The sequence below is a fragment of the Pelodiscus sinensis genome, chromosome 25, assembly GCF_052426305.1.
Source record: "Pelodiscus sinensis isolate ZL-2025 chromosome 25, ASM5242630v1, whole genome shotgun sequence".
NCBI classification, from domain to species: Eukaryota; Metazoa; Chordata; order Testudines; family Trionychidae; genus Pelodiscus; species Pelodiscus sinensis.
The window spans coordinates 9,476,414-9,496,890 of record NC_143076.1 but is presented as its reverse complement, the minus strand read 5'-3'; the positions used below and the strand labels follow the sequence as shown (position 1 = coordinate 9,496,890).

General features: G+C 65.9%; 1 protein-coding gene across 1 annotated transcript; it reads left to right on the top strand.

Annotated features, from left to right (window-relative positions):
* Positions 1-1,727: 1,727 nt before the first annotated feature.
* Positions 1,728-18,919, top strand: VSIG10L2 (V-set and immunoglobulin domain containing 10 like 2). Its single transcript, XM_089773279.1, has 10 exons — positions 1,728-1,806; positions 2,809-3,327; positions 6,679-6,954; positions 7,394-7,669; positions 9,168-9,501; positions 10,719-11,230; positions 11,802-12,092; positions 13,409-13,723; positions 18,470-18,592; positions 18,891-18,919. Exons 1-10 carry the CDS (start codon positions 1,728-1,730, stop codon positions 18,917-18,919), a joined length of 2,754 nt encoding a protein of 917 aa, XP_089629405.1.
* Positions 18,920-20,477: the final 1,558 nt, after the last annotated feature.

Sequence of the window (20,477 nt, the reverse complement as noted above, 5' to 3'; positions counted from 1 at the left end):
GCCCAGACACCTAGTCCCAGCCTGACCGGATAACAAGACTCTTTCCCCAGGGGAGAGACAAAGGGAGGGAGGCGGAGAGGAACACCTGGTTTGGGGGCAGGGTCTGGGAGCGAGGCAGTGTCTGGCTGGAATCATGAAGGAGACAGACTGGGGGGGGGGGGGGGCTGGGAGTCTAGGGGCCCAGGCATCCCATCAGCCCAGGGAGCCCAGACGCTGTGCTGAGGGGCAGACTGGCCGTGCTCAGAGAGCCAAAGGGGACAGAGAAGCAACACAAGGAGCTGGAGGCTGGCAAAGCAGCACAGTCTGCAGCTGGGTGTGGTGAGCAGCTGGGACCAGCAAAGGGGGGAGAGGCTCTGGGTAGGGAGATACCACTAGCCAAGAGGCCCTGCAGGCCAGGCTGGGAGAGGGCTCCTGCCACCTAGAGCCTGAGGCCGTGTGGTTACCGCCAGAGCAAGCGTGTCCAGCCTGCAGCCCCACCAGCACAGCCAGGGCCTGAGAGAGCCCGGGGGCCCATAAGGAACAGACTGTGAATGGTCCTTACCCTCTGCAGACGGCTGGGTGTGACGTCCCCGTGCTGCAGCGCTGGGCTGTGTGTTCTCATGTAACCTGGCTCCTTTCTCCTTAGTCGCTTCTCTTCAATCAGTTGCTGTTTAATAAATTGTATTTGCTTTGAACTGCATGAAGTGATCACTGGGTCAAGAAAGCATCAGTGTGCAGAGAGCCCCCAGTGGGAGCGGGCGCTCGGATCCTGTCGCCGGTCCATTCCACCGGGGTGGTATAGAAGCCAGGAAAGTTCCCCATAATAGTGGGACCATTCCCCCGCTTATGTACCGGCTGGCGGAGTCTGTTCTTGCTGCTACGGGGCTGCAGGACTAGGGGGAACCCCGACGCACCGTCACAATGTGCACACACACACGTACATGCACACACACGCGCACGCACACGCACGCACACTCATGGGAGGGTCGACGTCGGACACGCCCCTCCCATTAGGTACATTATGTAGCTGGAATCAACATACTTTAAAGCCCCGTCCACACAGCGGGAGGCTGACAGGAGCAAACGCTCCCATCTGCTTCCCTTACCCCTCGTACCAGCGCCGGTGGGGGCGTCCTTTGAGGTCCATCTAGTGGGTCCATACTACACCCCCTAAATCGAACCTGGGAAGCTTGACTGCGGCAGTCTCGGTCTTCCGTGTAGTGTAGACGTGCCCTGAGACGCCCCAGAGCCAGTGAATGGAGGGGAGGGAGCCAGGCCTGAGGCCCAGGAAGGGGTTTCTAGGCTGTGGTGGAAGGTTTGGGGAGAAGTGGGAGGCTGCCCCGAGATCTACACTTCCCCGTAACTGGGCCCTGGCCAGCTCCCCCCAAGCGCTGTCCTGCGAAGGGCTGTGGCCCAGGGAGGCCCTGCAGGAGGGACTGGTCACTCATGTCCGTCCACTCGTGGCAGGGCTCTGGGAAGAGGCGCCTGAGTAAGAGACGGAGGGAAGGTGATGAGGGAAGCGAAGGGGTATGAATAATTGAGGGCTACTCCGGGCAATTCAGAGCAACCTGAGACGGGCCCGGGCTGCGTGTAGCGGGCGGGAGATTGACGGACACCGATACCTCGTCCCGCGCCGCACGCGGCCATTCGCCAGGGCTCCCACTCGCAGGAGGGCCAGGCTGGACGCAGCGGGAGCCGAGTGGAGGGGCTCAGGGCTGACGGTCTCTCTCGCGGCGTGACATGGCGCCATGGGGGATGGAGCAGCAAGAGACTCAGCACGGGGAAAGCTGCTGACCATATTTTGCCTTCTCCCCGCAGTGGCTTGCGGTGAGTAACGAGCCCTTGCTGGTGACTGGGAGACCTTGGCTGCTTTGATGCCGTGGGAGGGTTAGCGCTGGGCCTTGCGAGCTCCTTTCGGCCAGTGCCAAGCAGCCGCAGGCTCCGGGGATTGGCTCGGGCGTCTCACGGCAGTGCGTGGTCGATTAAAGCCCCAGCTACCGGAGTCCTGGGATTCAGCGACTCTGGGCCCTGGTGCAGACCTCGGCCAGTTGCCCTCCCATGCGGCTGCAGAGGAAAGCCCGAAAACGTGACTCCGGGAAGCTCAGAAAGGGGAAGCCAAGCGACCCCCCTGCCTTGCTCACTGGCAGGCTGGCTTCTGTGGGCTTAGCGCTGCCGACCCCGCGAGCGCAGCAGGCACGGAGGAGGCGGGCAGCTCCTTTGGCGGGGTAGCCGCTCACCCTGCACGGCCAGTGACGGCCGCAGCACAGGGCCCAGGCGGGGCAGGAAAGTGCCTGCCACAAGCACCCCCACCGCCGAGGCGCCGCGCCCTCTCCCTTAGCCTGGGCTTTGTGGTGCGGATGTTTGGGCCGGTTTCAGAGCCCGCGGGGGAACGTCCACACCCCGCAGCCCAAGTCCTTTCCCCAGGGCCGGGGGGGACCACGCTGCAGTGTGGATGTGCCTGGGGCGCGGTTCCTCCGAGAGCAGGGCCCTGCCGTTCCTGCTGCCGGGGGTGGGCACCGCGGCTCCTGGGGCAACACACCGTTAGGAGGAGGCGCTGCCGCCGGGCAGGGGAGATGCCAGGGAGGGGCTGGCGAGGGGCCCAGCTCCCGGCCTGTCCTACCCTGGCGGGAGGATGTCCTACCCTGGCGGTGCCTGCGGGGCTGGGCACTGTCATGCAGGGCTTTTGTGGACCCCAGCGGCACCGGCGTCTGGGACTGTGGCCCCAGTTCCGCTGTAAATCCTCCCTCGTCCCTCGCTAGAACAGAGCGGGAGTGTTGAGAGCCCCGGGAGCTCCCCGGGATGCTGTTCTCTGAGGCCGCATTCTGCCAGCACCTCCCAAGCTTCTCTGTATCCGCCCCCAAGGAGGCAGGGCCGGGTCCTCCCTGGGCGGAGGGGCACATGATGCACCGAGAAAGGCTCCCGCAGGGAGTCCAGCAGAGATCCCCAGTCTCCTGAGTTGCTCTAACCACTGGCCCACCCTTCCTGCCTCGTTCCCCCCAGCTCAGCTCCTGCACCCTGGTGATGCCACGTACGAGGAGCAGGCCGTGCGAGGGGTGCGGCACCAGGCCGTGCAGCTGGCATGCGGCAATGTGGTCTCCCCCATGGTGGTTTTCTGGAGCTTCACCAAGCTGGGCTCTCTGGTGCCCCGGGCCGTGGCCATCAGCAACGGGCTAGAGGCCAAGGTGGAGAAGGCTGCAGCGGCCCTGGGCCAGGTGAACCTGCGGAACGGCACGCTGGAGCTGAGCAACCTGCAGACGGCTGCCCAAGGGCGCTTCATGTGCCAGGCCATGTACGAGGAGGACGGAGAAATCAAAGTGGGCTACTTCTACATAGAGCTGGTCGTGCTGGGTACGTAGCATGGAGGCAGCTGCCCCCCGGGACTAGCTGAACAAGGCAACAGAGGCCCCAGTCCGGGTCCCCCACCCTTTAACTGCCCCCGCTGGGCTGCCCCCAAGCTGCTGCTGCAACCTCCCCAGGCTAGGGGAGGCGAAGTGGGCTGCTTCCAGCGGAGCAGGGTGGGACTAGAATCCAGGGGCCTTGGTGCCCACTCGTCTCCTCCAACCATCGGACATACACCACCCCTTGTCACCTCCAACCATCGCCTGCTCCGCCCCTCATCTCCTCCAACCATCGGACATACACCACCCCTTATCTTCTCCAACCATTGCCTGCTCCGCCCCTCATCTCCTCCAGCCATCGGACACACACCGCCCCTTGTCACCTCCAATCATCGCCTGCTCCGCCCCTCATCTCCTCCAACCATCGGACACACACCACCCCTTATCTTCTCCAACCATCGCCTGCTCCGCCCCTCATCTCCTCCAACCATCGGACACACACTGCCCCTTGTCTTCTCTAACCATCGCATGCTCCGCCCCTCATCTTCTCCAACCATCGCGCACACACCGCCCCTTGACTCCTTCAACCATCGCATGCTCTGCCCCTTGACTCCTTCAACCATCGCATGCTCTGCCCCTTGTCTCCTTCAACCATCGCATGCTCCGCCCCTTGACTCCTTCAACCATCGCATGCTCTGCCCCTTGACTCCTTCAACCATCGCATGCTCTGCCCCTTGTCTCCTTCAACCATCGCGCACACACCACCCCTCATCTCCTCCAACCATCATGCACACACCGCCCCTTGTCACCTCCAATCATCACATGTACTGGTCCTCATCTGTCCTTCCCATCCCTGACGTGGTGCTGCATGCAAAGATGCCGGGAGATGGGAGGGACCCATTTGGCCCAAGCTGGTCCACCTTCCCTTCAGTGTGCTCTGCACTGCCTGAGCCAGCCTGTCCTCAGTGTCCTGCTAATGCTGAGGCGCTGCCGTCACAGGCCTGGCCTTGCTGCGCTAGGCGCTGTACACAGAATGAACAGCCAGGCCATGCCCCCAAAGGGCTCAGTTCTCAATGCCTCAAAAGCTGGGACTTCCTCTGCTTCCTCCTGGAGGCCTGGTGTGGCCTGTGGCCCGGGCTGTGTGAGGAGCGTGGGCGAGAGGATTATTCTGGGAGGGGTGGGTGAGATTCTGTGGCCTGCACTGTGCAGGGGGTCAGACTAGATGATCAAAATGGTCCCTTCTGACCTTAGAGTCTATGAGTCTGTGAGGCTGCAGCCCTGGGCTCTTCTGTTCTGTGAACGCACGGATCGTGGAACCCGGCTCCCTGCGGAGCAGCCTGGGGCCTCGGTGGCTGCACCCCCGTCCCCATCACTCACGCTGGTGCAAGGCAGGACAGACGTGCGGCTCTGGAACCCAGCCGGAGCTGTGCGGAGCCCCAGCCCTGGGACCGAATGCCAGGGCTCCTGCCAGGGGCTTCTCTGCCCGAGCCAGATTTCCCCTTTCCCAGCCGGGCAAGCTTTGTTCACGTGCTGGGGCGAGTGGACAGACAAACGTCCCGGCTGCCGGGCAACGAGCCTGCCGGAGAATGTCACTCGCCGCCCGGCAGCCACTTCCCAAGCGCCACGGCTCTGAACCCCGGGCCTGTCCCTCCAGGGTCTGCCCTTGGAACGGCAGCACATTGGGGGCCATTCCGAGCCCGCGGCCCGGGGCTGATCAGCTCCGCGGATGGGGAGCACGGCCCAGGGAGTCAGGCCCAGTGGCGTTTAGTCCAGCTCACAGCCAGACCAGGCAGCCAGGCAGATGGCTGAGGCCCGGGAGAGCTCGTCCCACTAAGGAAACGCGCTTTAGGGATAAGTGACTCTTCAGTTGGTGGGGAACCGCTCGGCGAGTTCCCAGAGAATCACCCCCTGCAGGAGGAGTGCCGGCCCATGCCAGGGGTCCGATACCAGCCCTGGGAGAACCTTAGAGCACTTTAGGGGAGCCTGCCCTTACAAGGAGGGGGAGGATAAATATTCTCGCTTACACATGGGGAAACTGAGGCAGGGCAGGTCGCAATGACATTTTCAAGCTTCGCCTCTGATTTGTGGCACAGCTAGTCACTAGCACGGTTACTTATTGCTGGGTGGCACCAGGCTTGCAGCCCAGGGCCCCAAGGTGCCAGGCACCGTACAAGCACCAGGCAGACAGTCCCCACCCAAATTGCTGCCCAAGACAGATGGGCGGGAGGGGAAGGAGGCCGTGTCGGCTGGCCAGGCTCTCAGCTAGCTGGCCAGTTCTTACCGGCAACCCAGCAGAGGCGAGCCTGCCGCCCCCCCAGCTCCCACAGGAAGTGCGGGTGCTGGGCAGCTGCGAGCCAGGCCAGGGCGCGTCAAGTTGGGCACCACAACTTGGCAGCGGTGCCAAGGGCGGAGGCTGGCTCCAGGGAGAGGTGCTTGCAGTGACTGGCAGCAGGCAGCTCTGGTGTGGCCAACGCCCCTCCGGCTGCTCAGTCGAGCCGAGGGGCTGAGCCCGCTGCCAGCACGCAGCGGTCCTGACACCCCCCTCAAGCCGCCGACTGCTTTGCATCCTGCCACTGATACAGAGCAGGCCGGGGGCCTCTGGGCGGCCTTGGGCCCTGTTTTCCCACTCTGCTCCCTCAGTTTTTCACGCTTGCTGAGATGCTCTGGGCCCTGGGGCTTTCAGAAAACCCCCATAACAGCCCCGTGTGCAATGGCATCACGGCAGCCAGCCCCTGGGCCCCTGTGGTGCCGGGCAGCAGGGCCCCAGAGCTCCCCCCGCCACCAGCCCCATGCGCGCGGCCCGCCCAGCCAGCCAGACACATGTGAGCACGCCCTCGGACTGGAGCCTGCCCCACCCGCCCCACTGGCTGACACCCACAGCCAGGCCTGTCGGGGGGGCTGGAACTCCGGCCAGCTGGGGGGCTGCCTGTCCAACCGCCTCAGCCACTCAGGGCTCCCCGCCCCACTTCCCTGGGGCCTTCGCTGCAAGCCCAGCCAGCCCCTCCCGCCGAACGGTCGGTGCCAGGGGCTGCACGCCCCTCCCCTCCTCGTCTCCGCAGCGCCTCCCGCCGAACGGTCGGTGCCAGGGGCTGCACGCCCCTCCCCTCCTCGTCTCCGCAGCGCCTCCCGCCGAACGGTCGGTGCCAGGGGCTGCACACCCCTCCGCGCCTCGTCTCCCCAGCGGCTGCCCCGTCTCGCCAGCGCCGGGCCGGGGACAGGCAGGGCGGGATCGGCAGAGGGGGATGGATGGCGTGAAGGGGCCGCTGGATAACTGGCAGGGGGCAGTTGGGAGGGCTCGGATGGGGTGCAGGAGGCTGCAGCAGGGCAGAGCACAGCTGAGCCAGGTGCTCGGTCTCCCCAGTTCCCGTCCCACGGCCCTCCCTGCAGCTGTCCGACCCCTCGCCAGCGGAGGGCGCGCCGGTGACCATGACGTGCACGGTGAAGGAGGGGACGCCCCCTGTGGGCTTCGCCTGGCACCGCCACACCAGCCGGGAGGGCACCGTGGCGGTGGTGGAAGGCGCCAGCGGGCGGCTGAACCTGACGGCGGCTAACCGGACTCACCTGGGCTGGTACACCTGCACGGCCCGCAACGAGGTCAACAGCCAGACCAGCGACCAGATGTACCTCGACGTCGTGTGTGAGTCAGCTGCAGGCAGCAGCAACCTGCCCCTCCGGCTGCCAGCACCCCAGGGCCTGGCTGCTGAGCCTCCGGACGCCCCACCAAGGCTGATGGGGGCTGGGCGCTCAGCCCCTCTGGCATTGGCCCCCACGAGCGTGCCAGAGACCATAGCCAGGGCTCCCCGGCCCAGAGCCCTGCCTTCCAGGGTACATCCTAGCGCACAGCCCGCAGGCACCAGAACAGCTGGCCAGAGGGCTGGCACACACCTGGGGGGCCGCACCCTGGCCCTGCCCCCGGCGCCGAGGGACCAGAGCCCTCCAGTGTCTCAGGAGCAGAGCCCCGGCCACCCGGCTACAGCTCCCAGCCTTCTCCGGCGCCCAGATACGCATATCAACCAGCCAGCTGACCAGGACCCCTCCCCCAGCTGGGAGCTCATGGCCTCTGCTTCCTTCTGCAGATGGGCCTGACGAGCCCGTGATCAGCGTGGAGCCGTTTGCGGTCGCCCAGCACGGCTTCACAGCTAACGAGCAGGAAGAGGTGGTCATGACCTGCCTGGCCCCCTCCAACCCACCCAGCCACTACGTCTGGTTCTACAACAGCTCCCAGGTCTACTCCGGCCAGAAGTACGTGATCACCAAGATCTCCCGCACACAGACGGGCACCTACACCTGCCTGGCCCAGAACACGCACCTCAACACGCGGGCCCAGAGCACCATTGTCCTGACCGTCTACTGTGAGTGCCGCCCCCTGCCCACTGCCCTCTGCCCTCTGCCGCTCCCTCCTGCCTCTCTGCTCGGGTTCTGACGGTCACCCGCCAGCGCCAGGCGGCTCCGAGCGCGGGTAGGGGAGTGTCCAGGGGAGGGACCCGTGGATCAGAGAAGCCCGTTGTGCTCGGGGCCCTGTGCGCGGGCAGGACAGGGCAGTGCGGGAGGCTGTACGTGCCCGAGGCAGCTGGTGGACTCTTGCCGGTCCGGCGGAGGCGTTGGAGTGACCCCGAGGCAGGTGGTTCGAGCAGAGGGGTGTTTGCTGACAGCCGCGGGGAGGAAACATCTGATCTCCGGGGAGGCTGCCGTGTGGCGGGGCGAGGGCCCGGTGAGCGTGTGCCTGGGCGAGGCGCTGGGCCTGCTGGATTCCCTGCTACGTGCGGAGGCCTCGGAGCTGGCCATGTTGTTCCTGGCAACGTCCCCCTGCCCGTAGCCCAGGCGTCCAGCCCGCTGCCCCCTCTCCAAACAGAGCCACTGGAGGGCCCACGGGGGGGCATGTTCCAGAAGACAGGGAGGAGCTGTCCTGGGCAAGTGGCTTGGGGGCTTGTCACAAGGGGAGCAGGGGATGTGGGCACGTTGCTGCATGGGAAGGGCTGGCCACAGCGATCGCGAGGGGTCAGGTGAGTGGGCAGCAGGGGGCTGGAGGGGAGCGGTTGACGCTAGGCACCAGCAAGCACCAAAACTCACATTTGCAAAGCTGAATCGGTCTGAAGAATCAGTGTCAGGCCGTGCTGATGCCAAATGTCTCTGGTTCTGCACAGCATGGCAGGTACCTCGTGGACTGTCTGTGGCGCCGGAGCCAGTCGGAGATGCTGGGTCCTTGTCCCGTCTCCGGCGCCGGAGTGACTCGGAGACGCTGGGCCCCTGTCCAGTCCCCGGCCCCAGAGCGACTCGGAGACGCTGGGCCCCTGTCCCGTCCCCGGCCCCGGAGCGACTCGGAGACGCTGGGCCCCTGTCCCGTCCCCGGCGCCAGAGCGACTCGGAGACGCTGGGCCCCTGTCCCGTCCCCGGCCCCAGAGCGACTCGGAGACGCTGGGCCCCTGTCCCGTCCCCGGCGCCAGAGCGACTCGGAGACGCTGGGCCCCTGTCCCGTCCCCGGCGCCAGAGCGACTCGGAGACGCTGGGCCCCTGTCCCGTCCCCGGCGCCAGAGCGACTCGGAGACGCTGGGCCCCTGTCCCGTCCCCTGGTCCTGCCTTGGTCCCCACCCTAGCACTGGGCCTGCGTGGTGCATATTGCAGGTGCCGAGCGCCCTGCTGTCTCCGATTCCCTCCATTGCTCGGACAGAGCTTGCCCAGCGAGCTGGCGTGTTGGAAAGAGCCCACGGAGTGAGCAGGCAGAGCTGCCACGTGGTCCCCAGCCTCCTGGCCCCAATGCAGCTCTCGTGGAGCAGCGCCGGCAGCGGCCTTTGTTCTGCCCAGGGTTGCTCACGCCCCTTGCTGCTGATACCCTCTTTGCCCCACGCACAGATCTGCCCGAGGGGAAGCCCAGCTGCACACCAGTGCCGGCTGCCAATTTCCGGGATGTGGCTCTGCAGTGCTCGTGGCCTGGCGGGTTCCCCCCCGCGCGGCTGCAGTGGGTGAGGGCCGGCTGGGAAGCAGACGCTGCCGCGTCCTTCTCCAGCGCCACCAGGATCCAGCGAGGGGCCGATGTGCAGAACGGCAGCTCCTACACCTGCCTGGCCTCCCACCCCGCGCTCCCAGCCGATGCTGTCTGCACCACTGCTGTGTGTGAGTCCCTCGCCCGGCCCCAGGGCCGCCAGGGTAGAAACCCCTCCGCCCCGCCAGACACCCCGCCGCCCCCGCCAGACACCCCGCCGCCCCCGCCGCCCCCGCCAGACACCCCGCCGCCCCCGCCAGACACCCCGCCGCCCCCACCGCCCTCGCCAGACACCCTGCCGCCCCCACCGCCCTCGCCAGACACCCCGCCGCCCCCACCGCCCTCGCCAGACGCTCTGCCGCCCCCACCGCCCTCACCAGACACCCTGCCGCCCCCACCGCCCTCGCCAGACACCCTGCCGCCCCCACCGCCCTCACCAGACACCCTGCCGCCCCCGCCAGACACCCCACCGCCCCCACTGCCCTCGCCAGACACCCCGCCGCCCCCACCGCCCTCGCCAGACACTCTGCCGCCCCCACCGCCCTCGCCAGACACTCTGCCGCCCCCACCGGCCCCGCCAGACACCCCACCGCCCCCACTGCCCTCGCCAGACACCCCGCCGCCCCCACCACCCTCGCCAGACACCCCGCCGCCCCCACCACCCTCGCCAGACGCCCCACTGCCCTCTCCGCCCTCACCAGACACCCCACCGCCCTCACCAGACACCCCACCACCCTCGCCAGACGCCCCGCCGCCCCCTCCGCCCTCACCAGACGCCCCACTGCCCTCACCAGACACCCCACCGCCCTCGCCAGACGCCCTGCCGCCCCCACCGCCCTCGCCAGATGCCCCACTGCCCTCGCCAGACGCCCTGCCGCCCCCACCGCCCTCGCCAGATGCCCTGCCGCCCCCACCGCCCTCACCAGACACCCCGCTGCCCCCGCCAGTCACCCCGACACTCCCCCAGACACCCCGTTGCCCCTCCCAGACACACAGCCACCCCGCCACCCTCCCAGAAACTAGGGATGTTAAATTTCGGTTAATCAGTTAATCGAGTAGTTGTTGGAATTTCCATCGACTACTCAATTAGTGGACAAGGGGGCGCTCGCTGCCCCACTGGGCCTCTCCCTTTGGAAGGTCCCGGGGCCGCTCGCAGCTCTTGTGTGTTTCAGAGGGAGAGGGGCAGCCGAGACCCCACTGAGCAGGATCCGCTTCAGTCCCGCTTGCACCGTTTCCTTCCTGTGCCTTAGCCCCCCCCCCTTACCTGCCCACGGAGATGGTGCTGGGGGAACCGGCTCTTAAGCCAGCTCCCCCCACACTGGCTCCTGCTCCCAGCACTGGGCCCGACTCTCATCTCACTGCCCGAGTGCTGCCCAGACCCAGGGCACCGCTGCTCGGGGCGGCGGGTTTGCGTGTGGCAGGGGTGGGGGCAGAGCAGAGAACTGGGGCCCCGCCCGCCGGGTCTCCAGCAGCGGCTGCTGGTCTCTCAGGTGCTGCTGTCTCTACCCAGGGGTGCCGGGGGGGACCCCCGCCTGCTCTGCCGTGGCGACGAAGCGGAACGAGTTCCTCATGCTCTCCTGCCACTGGGCCGGGGGCCTGCCCCGCGTCACGCTCTGGTGGCGGGACTGGCGGCTCGGCGTGCTGGGCGGCGCGCAGGCTTCCCGCAGCATCTACGTCCTGCCGTCCAACAGCTCCCTCGGGGGCAAGGAGTTCGCCTGCGTCGCGGCCCACCCCCTGCAGGCGCGGGCCTCCGAGTGCCTCGTGCGCCTGGGTAAGCGGCAGAGCCGGCCGGGGGCCTGCTGGGGCCTGGCTCAGCGGCTCTTGCTTTGCTCCGCCTGGGCCAGGCTGAGGTGCAGCATCCCGGCTGGCCAGACACAGGGGGTCCCACGCCGGGGCCGGGGCTGGGGCCAGCCCACCGAGGCGCTTGAGGGGAGCTGACCGACGAGCATCCCCGGGCGTGTGCCAGAGCCCCGGGCAGGGACCCGGCTCCACGGCCCCTGCCCCGGCTGCTGGGCGAGAGCCCCCCAAACCCCAGCGCTCAAAGTGCCCACAAAACATGGGGGGAGGGGCTCAGAAAGTGACAGCACATCTGCCTCCCTCTCCCGCAGCTCCGCCCCTGCCCGCTCCTCGGATTGCTCCATTCCTCCGGGCAGGACCTGGGGGCCTGGGCTGCTGCAGCCCTGGGGATGTGGGGGAGCGTTGTGGGCCTGGGCAGTGTCTCCCCGTGCGCTGGGATTGCAGCACAGACGTGCCGTGCCCGGCAGCGCCCCATGCAAGGGCCCTCGGCGGCCGTGGGTAGCCCCGGTCCTCAGCGGGGGCCAGGGACTGGACCTGCCAATTCGTTACCAAGCCTGGGCATGATGCATGAGTTGGAATAGGCCCGGCTGCCCCCGGGCTGGGCGCCCTGCAGGGCTCAGGGCCAGCCCCTGGCTGGGTTGCAGGGGAGGCGTCGGCCCTGGCCCGGCCCGGTCTCACGGCAGGGCCCGTCTCTCTCGCCTGCACAGACGTGCCCAAGCTGGTGGCCGAGCGTGCGGAGGTGTCGCTGTTCGAGGGCGGCGAGGCCCGGCTGGCCTGCGCCCTGCAGGGCCCCCACCTGGGCTCCGAAGTGTTCTGGTACAACAACCGGCGCCAGGTGGTGCGGCCGGACACCGTGCGCTACAGGCTGCAGCAGGCCGGCGCCTGGTTCAACCTGACTGTCCGGGACACCGAGTGGCTGAGAGACAGCGGCACCTACCAGTGCGCGGCCGTGAACGCCGTGGGCAACGCCAGCCTCCCCATCCGGCTCCACGTGAAGAGTACGCACGGCCAGCCGGCCGGCCGGCGGGGGAGGGCACCCCGGGACCCCACGGGCTTGGCAGAGCTTTGGCGGAAGTAGGCTGGGACCTGCAGGGACAGAGCAGTGGATGGGAGGGCTGGGGGGATGGATGGAGAGGGTCTGAGGGAGAAGTGGGTGGGGGTGGGGGGCCCGCATGGGGCGTGGGGGAAGGGAAGAGGTGGGAGGGGCTGGGCCGGGGAGCATGTGGGTAAGAGCTTTGGTTCCGGTGGGTTTACACCTCGGCAGGTTGTGCATGCGGATTGCTAGCTGCACAACCACGTCGGGCCGGGATGGCGCTCGCTAGATCAGCCAGCCTAGCCCCTGCATGGAGGCAGGATAGCCCCTAGGCCAGGCTTGGCGGGAATTTTGCCAACCTGTTCTTAAAAACTGCCCACAACGGAGACTCCCACCCCCCAGGCAATTTGTTCTGTGCTAAGCCACCTGGCCTCGTGTCCAACCGAAACCTTCCCTGCTGCATTTGAGCCCCTTGCTGCTTGTCCAGTCCTCAGCGACCAAGAAGAACAATTTGTCTCCCTCCCCCTCTCGGTCTTCTCTTTTCCAAACTAAACAAACCCAGTAGCTTCAGTGTCCCTCCTAGCTCATGTTCTCAGACATTTCATCAGTTTTGTTGCTTTTCTCTGGACCTTCTCCAATTGCTCATCTCTCCTGAAATGTGGTGCCCAGAACTGGACACAATCCTCCAACTGAGGCCTGACCCGCGCCGCGTAGAGCGGAAGAACGACGTCGCGTGTCTTGCTCCCAACACTCCTGTTCATGCAGCCCAGAATCATGTTGCTTTTTTTGCTACAGCGTCGCACTGTTGGCTCCTATTTAGCTTGTGCTCTACTTTGACCCCTCGATCCCTTTCTGCCGGACTCCTTCCTAGACAGCCGCTTCCCCTTCTGTGTGCGAGAGACCGATGGGTCCTTCCTCAGTGGAGCACTTTGCATTTGTCCTCACTGGATTTTATCCTGTTTACCGCAGAAGGTTGGACAGAGACTAGGCCAAGAACCCCCTGGGATTCCTGCCTCCCCCCCGGGTTCTGTGCCACGGGGTGAGGTCTGGTGGGGCTCCAGCAAGGCTCAGGCTCTGGGGAGCGGGCTGAGGCTGGCTTTGCCCAGGGGGTGTTAGTCCCTGACTGAGGCAGGAAGGAAAGGGCGGGAGCCGGTGCCTCAGAGCGTGTGTGAGCGAGGGAGCCGGCGCGTGACGTGCAGGTGTCAGGCGAGGTGTGCGTGCCAGCTGTGCGTGTGTGCATGGTCTCACTGGGGGCGCACTGACACTCTCCTCCCCCCGCAGAGTACCCGAGGCCCCCCAACGTGACGATCAGCAAGCTGACGTACACCCGGCAGCGCACCCAGGTGCAGCTGGTGTGGGAGACGCAGGGCTCGGGGAACCTGACCGGCTTTGTCGTCCAGCGGCAGGAAGCAAAGAAACCCTCGCTGGACCCGGCCCGGTTGGCAGCCCGGGCGTGGGAGACGGTGGCCAGTGACATAGAGCCTGACATCCGGGACCACAGGGTGGGCGGCCTGGACCCGGCGGTGGTGTATGCCTTCCGCATCCTGGCCGTCAACCACCGCACCACCGGCCACCCCTCCGAGGTGAAGACGCCAGGTGAAGTGACTCCAGCAGGGTACCGCCTCCTGCAGCGGCTGCCGCCTGCCCGCATGGCCAGGGCTGTAGGAACGGGGCCAGGACGCCGGGCTGTGCAGAGCGGTGGGCGAATCTCGCTCCCATTGCAGCCAGTCAGGCCCCGCAGGCTCAGCCACCCAGCCCGTCGGATTCTCGTCACCTCGGGAGGAGAGGCCCGCGACCCTCCTTGGCTGGGAATCACGGTGTGGAGAGGCAGGCCTGGGCCGGGGCGCGTGTGCTCAGCGCAGCTGGGGCAGGGATATAGACCGGTGTGCCCGCACGGGGGCGTAGGAGATGGAGTGATCACTACAGCCCCGTGCGGGCACAAACTGTGTCTCCACATCTGCATCTGCAGCTGCAAAAACGAGCCGCAAAGATTCATGGATATTGGTGGATTTGCAGGGTGGCTGTGATCGTATTGGGATGTAGGGGATAATGTCATATTATGCTGTATGGGATGATGTTATACTGGGGTGCAGGGCATGGTGTCATACTGGGGTGCAGGGCACGGCGCTGTACTAGGGTACAGGGGACGGTGCTGTACTGGGGTGCAGGGCACGGCGCTGTACTAGGGTGCAGGGGGCGGTGCTGTATTGGGATTCGGGATGGTGTGATACTGGGGTGCAGGGCACGGTGTCATACTAGGGTGCAGGGCACAGTGCTGTATTGGGGTGCAGGGGATGGTGCTGTACTGGGGTGCAGGGCACGGTGTCATACTAGGGTGCAGGGCACGGTGCTGTATTGGGGTGCAGGGGGCAGTGCTGTATTGGGATTCGGGATGGTGTGATACTGGAGTGCAGGGCACGGTGTCATACTAGGGTGCAGGGCACAGTGCTGTACTGGGGTGCAGGGGACAGTGTCATAGTAGGGTGCAGGGCACAGTGCTGTACTGGGGTGCAGGGGACAGTGTCATAGTAGGGTGCAGGGCACGGTGCTGTACTGGGGAGCAGGGGACAGTGTCATACTAGGGTGCAGGGCACGGTGCTGTATTGGGGTGCAGGGGGCGGTGCTGTATTGGGATTCGGGATGGTGTGATACTGGAGTGCAGGGCACGGTGTCATACTAGGGTGCAGGGCACAGTGCTGTACTGGGGTGCAGGGGACAGTGTCATAGTAGGGTGCAGGGCACGGTGCTGTACTGGGGAGCAGGGGACAGTGTCATAGTAGGGTGCAGGGCACGGTGCTGTACTGGGGAGCAGGGGACAGTGTCATAGTAGGGTGCAGGGCACGGTGCTGTACTGGGGTGCAGGGCACGGTGCGGTACTGGGGAGCAGGGGACAGTGTCATCGTAGGGTGCAGGGCACGGTGCGGTACTGGGGAGCAGGGGACAGTGTCATACTAGGGTGCAGGGCACAGTGCTGTACTAGGGTGCAGGGCACAGTGTTGTTGTATTGGGGTGGGGGAGACGCTGTGTTGGAAGACCAACCCGCACTGCCACTTTCTACAGGGGTGTTTCAGGTGCTCCTACTGGCGTGGAGAAGGCTGGTGGGGGATTGTGAGGGGGGCACCCAGGGGAGCGGAGGAGGGGCTGCAGGGTGCTCTGTAGTGCAGGACTGAGGCGCATTGCCAGGCCGCTTGTCTGTTTATCCCTGAGGCGTTGTCCTCAAACTCCGCCAGCGTCACAAGCCCAGAATCTTGCGCAGCTGATGCTCAATGGCCGGTGAGCACTGGGTTCCAGAGTGAAGACGTGGAGTAAGCAGAGCTGGTCACGCCGCCTCTGCAGCTGCTGGACCTGCCTCTGGTCTCCCGCAGGCTGGCTCAGAAGGGGCCCCAGGTTACAGCAGCGCCACATGGGGGGAGGGGGAGCAGCCAGGGGTGCGGCTGCAGGTGCAGCCAGGCTGTGCCCAGCAACCTCTTGCCCTGCCGTGTTTGGAGCAGCGGCAGGCAGGCGGCACCAAACCAGAGCGGGCCCAGGGGCCGTTCCCGGGGCACCGCAGGGCTCCCGGCTCTCTGACCGGTCGGATGGGAGCAGCCTCTGGCAGGGAAGCCATTTCCCTTGCAGGGCAGGCGGCCTGGGCGTGGGGCTCTTACGTCACCTGGAGCCTGAGTACCCTTGTGGCTGTAGCCCCTGGAGCAGCCTGTGGAGCAGGGCAGCTGCTGCGAACCCCGTGGCCGGTGACTGCAGGTGGGTGCTAGCGCGGGGCCGCTCCTGCCCTCCCTGCCTGTGGGGGGAGGGGCTCAGGGCTCGGCCCCGGGCGCCAGCCAGGCCTGACTGTGGGCCCAGGGAGGAGACGCGCCTCGCCTCTTCCAGGCACGGGGGCTCTGCCAGTTGCTGCCCACGGAGCAGGAGGCTGGCTTGGGGTTTAGGGCCCTGAATGGAAAGAGCCCCCTGCCCTGGCTAACCGACCCACCCGCCCCCCCGGCTGCCCCTTCTCTTCACCCTTCGGGGCGCCGGGCATCCCCCCCGCGGTCCTGCACCGAGACTGACGGGCTTTCCCTGGCCTGCATGGCGGGAGGAACAGCTGCTGGAGCCACCTGCTGGCCGCTGCTTGGCCTCCCTGCAGAGGCCCCGCCCTGCAGGAGACCAGCCAATGGGAAGTAGGCTTGACGATGCACAGCAGCTGGAAAGGGTTTCATTGGCTTGCTGGAGTGAGGGGCGGGGACATGTCGAGGCCTTTGCGGGGCGCGAGGGGCTAGAGCTGACACGGTGCAGGGTGACCAGAATGAACCGCTGCTCCTGCTTCTCCCGGGCTTCTTCCCTGGCCCTCTGGGCCTCCTGTCGCTGTCTCCGCGCCTCCGCTTGCACCCTGCATGGCCCACCCGGCTCACCCATCGCACGAATCCCCAGGAGGGGGGAGCGCCCGACGGCCCCAGGGGCCGGGGCGTTTCTGTTCCCCAGCCTCTTGCTAGCCAACTGCTCCGGTTCCTGCAGCTGAGTCTGTTCCCCTGCGAAGCGCAGCCCCCCCCAAGTGGCCCCAGAAGCCACTTTGCCCACTTGTTTACAAGGAAGCTCTGGGCATTGCCAGCGTCATTATTTATACGACTGGCTTCAATACCCAGGAAGCCCTGGGAAATGCCTTCTCTTCGCGGTGCGAGTCTCCCTGAAAAACCGACCCAGGCCGTCCCTTCTCCTTGCTCATCGGAACACGATTTGTTTTCCTTGGCCACATTTTTCAACAAAACCAAATTTCCATTCCCATTTGCTTTTGCGGGGAGGGAGGATGTGAAAAAAACCAAACACGTCTCAGGTTTTGGCCGTGACATTTTCAGTGAAAACTTTCCAATTCCGGAGGAGAAGGGGGATTTTCACCGGGAGATTTCCGTCGTCACAGAAAAGCCATTTTTCATCAACCAGATCTGCCCCCCGCATGCACAGGAGTTGGATCCGAACTAAGCCCCAAGCAGCTGATTATTTGTGCAGCCCGAGCGTCTGGGATCCCAGCCACAGGCTGCGCCTCGAGGTGCTCGGGGCTGTACAAACCACAGAGCAAAAAGACGGTCACAGAGGCTGATGCATGAGATGGGGCCCCAGATCCCAGGCTGAGCGGAGGTACGGTCAGGGAGCCGGCGGGGAGCCCTGCGGTGCCGTTTCCAGACACTTACTTTAAAACCTGCTCCAGGGGGTTTCTCTGAACCGCTCCCCTCGTAGGCCACGCGCTGAGCCGGGGCGAAGGCAGGGCAGGAGCTCCACGGACATGGCAGAACCAGGCTGTTGGATCCAGCTGTGCGGGAGAGACTTAGCCCATGTTCACATCCACCCATCCAACGCCCCGCCAGGCAGCCGGTCTCATGGTGTAGATGGGGAAACCGAGGCACGGACTGGCATCCTAGGCCAGGCTTGTGTTCAGTAGCAGAGCTGGGAGTAAAACCCAGGGCCCCAGTCCAGCCCGGAACAGCGACCTGCCCTTCCAGTACAAGAGCAGCCGTAGGGCCAAGCCAGGCCCTGCTGGGGGGGCAAATGAAAAGGGGAAACGAGCCTTTTCCTGATAAACCAGCAGAGTGAAACCCGAGGGGGCCGCGCAGGTGGGCGGAGCCGGCAGCCGCAGTCAAGGAGGCGGAATGTCGACACTCGGGACCCCTCGGAAGGGGGACCCCATCAGCCGAGGGGCCGCACGCAGCAATCGGCACCCGGAGGGGGGGGGGAAGCCCTGGGCGGGACACCCCGCTAGACGGGGCGGAGCAGGGCAGCACATCGCTCTGCTCCAGGGGGGCAGCGCAGGCCTCCAAGTGTGCAGCTCCGAGGCTCCGGCCCCAGCAAGTCAAGTGCCCACACGAGAGCCGCTCCCCTCCCGGCGCCAGCCCCGCCCCGCCCCGCTACAGACACCGACGTGGGACTTGGGGGCCAGTGACGCCGGGGCCAGGGCTGTCCAAGCTGACACGGGGGGGGGGGGGAGGGGTTGGGCTTGGTGAAGACTCAACTCAGTACAGTAGAACTTGCCTCAGCACAGGCCTTGGGTCTATTCCCTGCTCTGCAACTGACTAGTTACATGGCCTCAGGCACCTCCCTTTGCTGCTCTGTGTTCAGTCTCCCCAGCTGCCCATCAAGGGTCACCCCATTCCCGCATGCAGTGGGGGCAGCACAGGGCCTCCTGTTGCCACTGACACAGCATGCTCTGGGCACTGCTGCTGGCCAAGGGGGGAACTTAGAGGCAGGTGTCTGGTACACTATGAGTGAGAGCTACTCCCTGCTGTGCCAGGGTCCTGTCTCTAGCAGCCTGTGGGAGCTGCTGGCGCAGGGCTCCCCAGTCGGGACAGCGCAGTGCTGACCTGCGGCTGCTCTCTCTTCCAGCTGAGCCCCCATTCAATGCCTACCCTGCAGTGCTGGGGGCTGCAGCGGCCGGGATGCTGGTGGCAGCGGTGGCATCTCTGCTGGCCTTTCAGTACATCGTCCGGAACCGGGACAACAACCCACGTGAGTGGGGGGGGGGGGGGGGCAGGGGATCCCTACTGGCTGCCACTGCACAGAGACCCCCTGGGGCCCTTCAGGCCAGGGAGAAGGTGCAATGGGGGCACAGGGCTAGAAAGCAGGAAATGCCCCAGCAGCGCCCTGGAACCCAGGCGCTGGTGCCAGGTGCTGCAAGGACCGACGCATCCTGCATTCACGTGGGCAGCCAGCTGGGCAGAGGGGGAGTCGGACGGGGGGTGGGGTGGGGATCGGGCACTGCAAGCGGGTGGCTCTTACAACAGTATCGCCCTGCCTTGTTCCCCAGGGCTGCACGACCTGCTCTTCGGAATGTAAGTGCCCCCCCACCCTGTGACCAGCCCCCCACTCCAGCCACTCTCACCTGCCCCCTTCCTCTCCATGCCCTGGGCCCGCCCTCTGCACCGGTGCTGCGGTGAGCTGCCCTGGGGCGGGCGCATCAGGGCCCCTGTGCACCTATGAGCCACACAAACAGCGGCCAAGAGGGCAGCCCACATCCTGCCCACGTTTCTAGGAACCCCCCCCCCCCCACCCCGTCCCTGCAGCTCCATTTACCTCCCGCTCCCCAGGCCATATGCTCCCTCCCTTTCCGTGCCTCTGCCAGCCCCTGGCTCCACCCTGCCCAGGAACGGTTTTAGGGATGTGGTGCCCTCGTCCGCAGGCCTGGCCCTGATGCTCAGGAGCACATCAGCACTCCGGAGGATGCTGAGATGGCCGCGGGTGCGGTGGATGGGATGGACGTGGAGCCTGGGGGCACATCCCCCACCTTCCCCTCAGCCGGGGAAGCATCTGCAGGTAACTGGGACACAGGAGCAGCTGGTATGTCAGTGAGGGGGCCAGCGAAGCCCATAACCCAGCCTGCCTTTGAGGCAAACTCACCTAAAGAGCAGCCTGTCGCTTAGCCCCTTGTCCATCTCGTCTGGGCCTGCGGATCCGAGGGTCCAGCTGCGGGTGGCGATGGAACACTCTGTCCCCCAGGGAGGTTTCTTCCTGACCCAGCGGATGGCTGACTGCTTGTGCCCTGGAGCATGAGGGTCGATTGCCCTTGTTTTCGGCCTTGTGTGCGGGGCTGGGGGCAGGCTAGGGGGCTCTGGGAGGCCCCTGGGGTGTTTACGGGACTGACCTGAAGTTGTTTGCTGCCTGGAGCCACACGCACGTAGTGATTTGCTGTCTCTCCTGTCTGCAGAGTGTCACCCTGAGCCCCCGGCCACTGCCCAGGAGGCTCCCCCAGCTCCGGATCCCACCGCTGATGACCCTCCGGTCAATGTCACAATCACAGTGACTGCGACATCGTGAATCCCCGTCAGACGCATTCAGCGCCCCTCCCTCACATGGCTGGCTGCAGCGGGGGAGGGGGAAGCAGGGCCCATGCAGGCCTGGCATCACCAGGCTGTTTGGGTGTGGCAGGAAGCAGGAGCCCCTAGGCACAGTGCACTAGAGGACAGGAGCCCACGTGCCCCCTGGGAAGGGGGGTGCTGGGGGCTTGGACTCCCCTGGGCATTTGGCCCTTTCCCCTCCTCCCCCACCACATTGCCACGAGCAGGTTAGAGCTTTCCTGGGCAGTGAGCTTGCCCCTGTGCCCAGCAGTGTGCCCTGCCCACGGGACACGCCCGGGCAGCAGAGCTGGCTCTCCACTTGCTCGCACTGCTCCCTGCGCGGAGCTAAGAGCTGGGGGAGCTCGGGAGGTGCCCTCGGCCCTGGTGCTGGACGGGACAGGAGTGTCTCTGGGCACTTGGTTTATTGCCTCTTTGCTGCCCAAAGCAGGCGGGTGAGGGCCGATGGGGCCCTGGGGGAGGAGGCAGGTCAGGGGGGCCCTGGGAGGGAGCGGCCTGGCTAAGGGGCGTAGGGAGCACGGCTGTATGCCAGCCCGGACCCC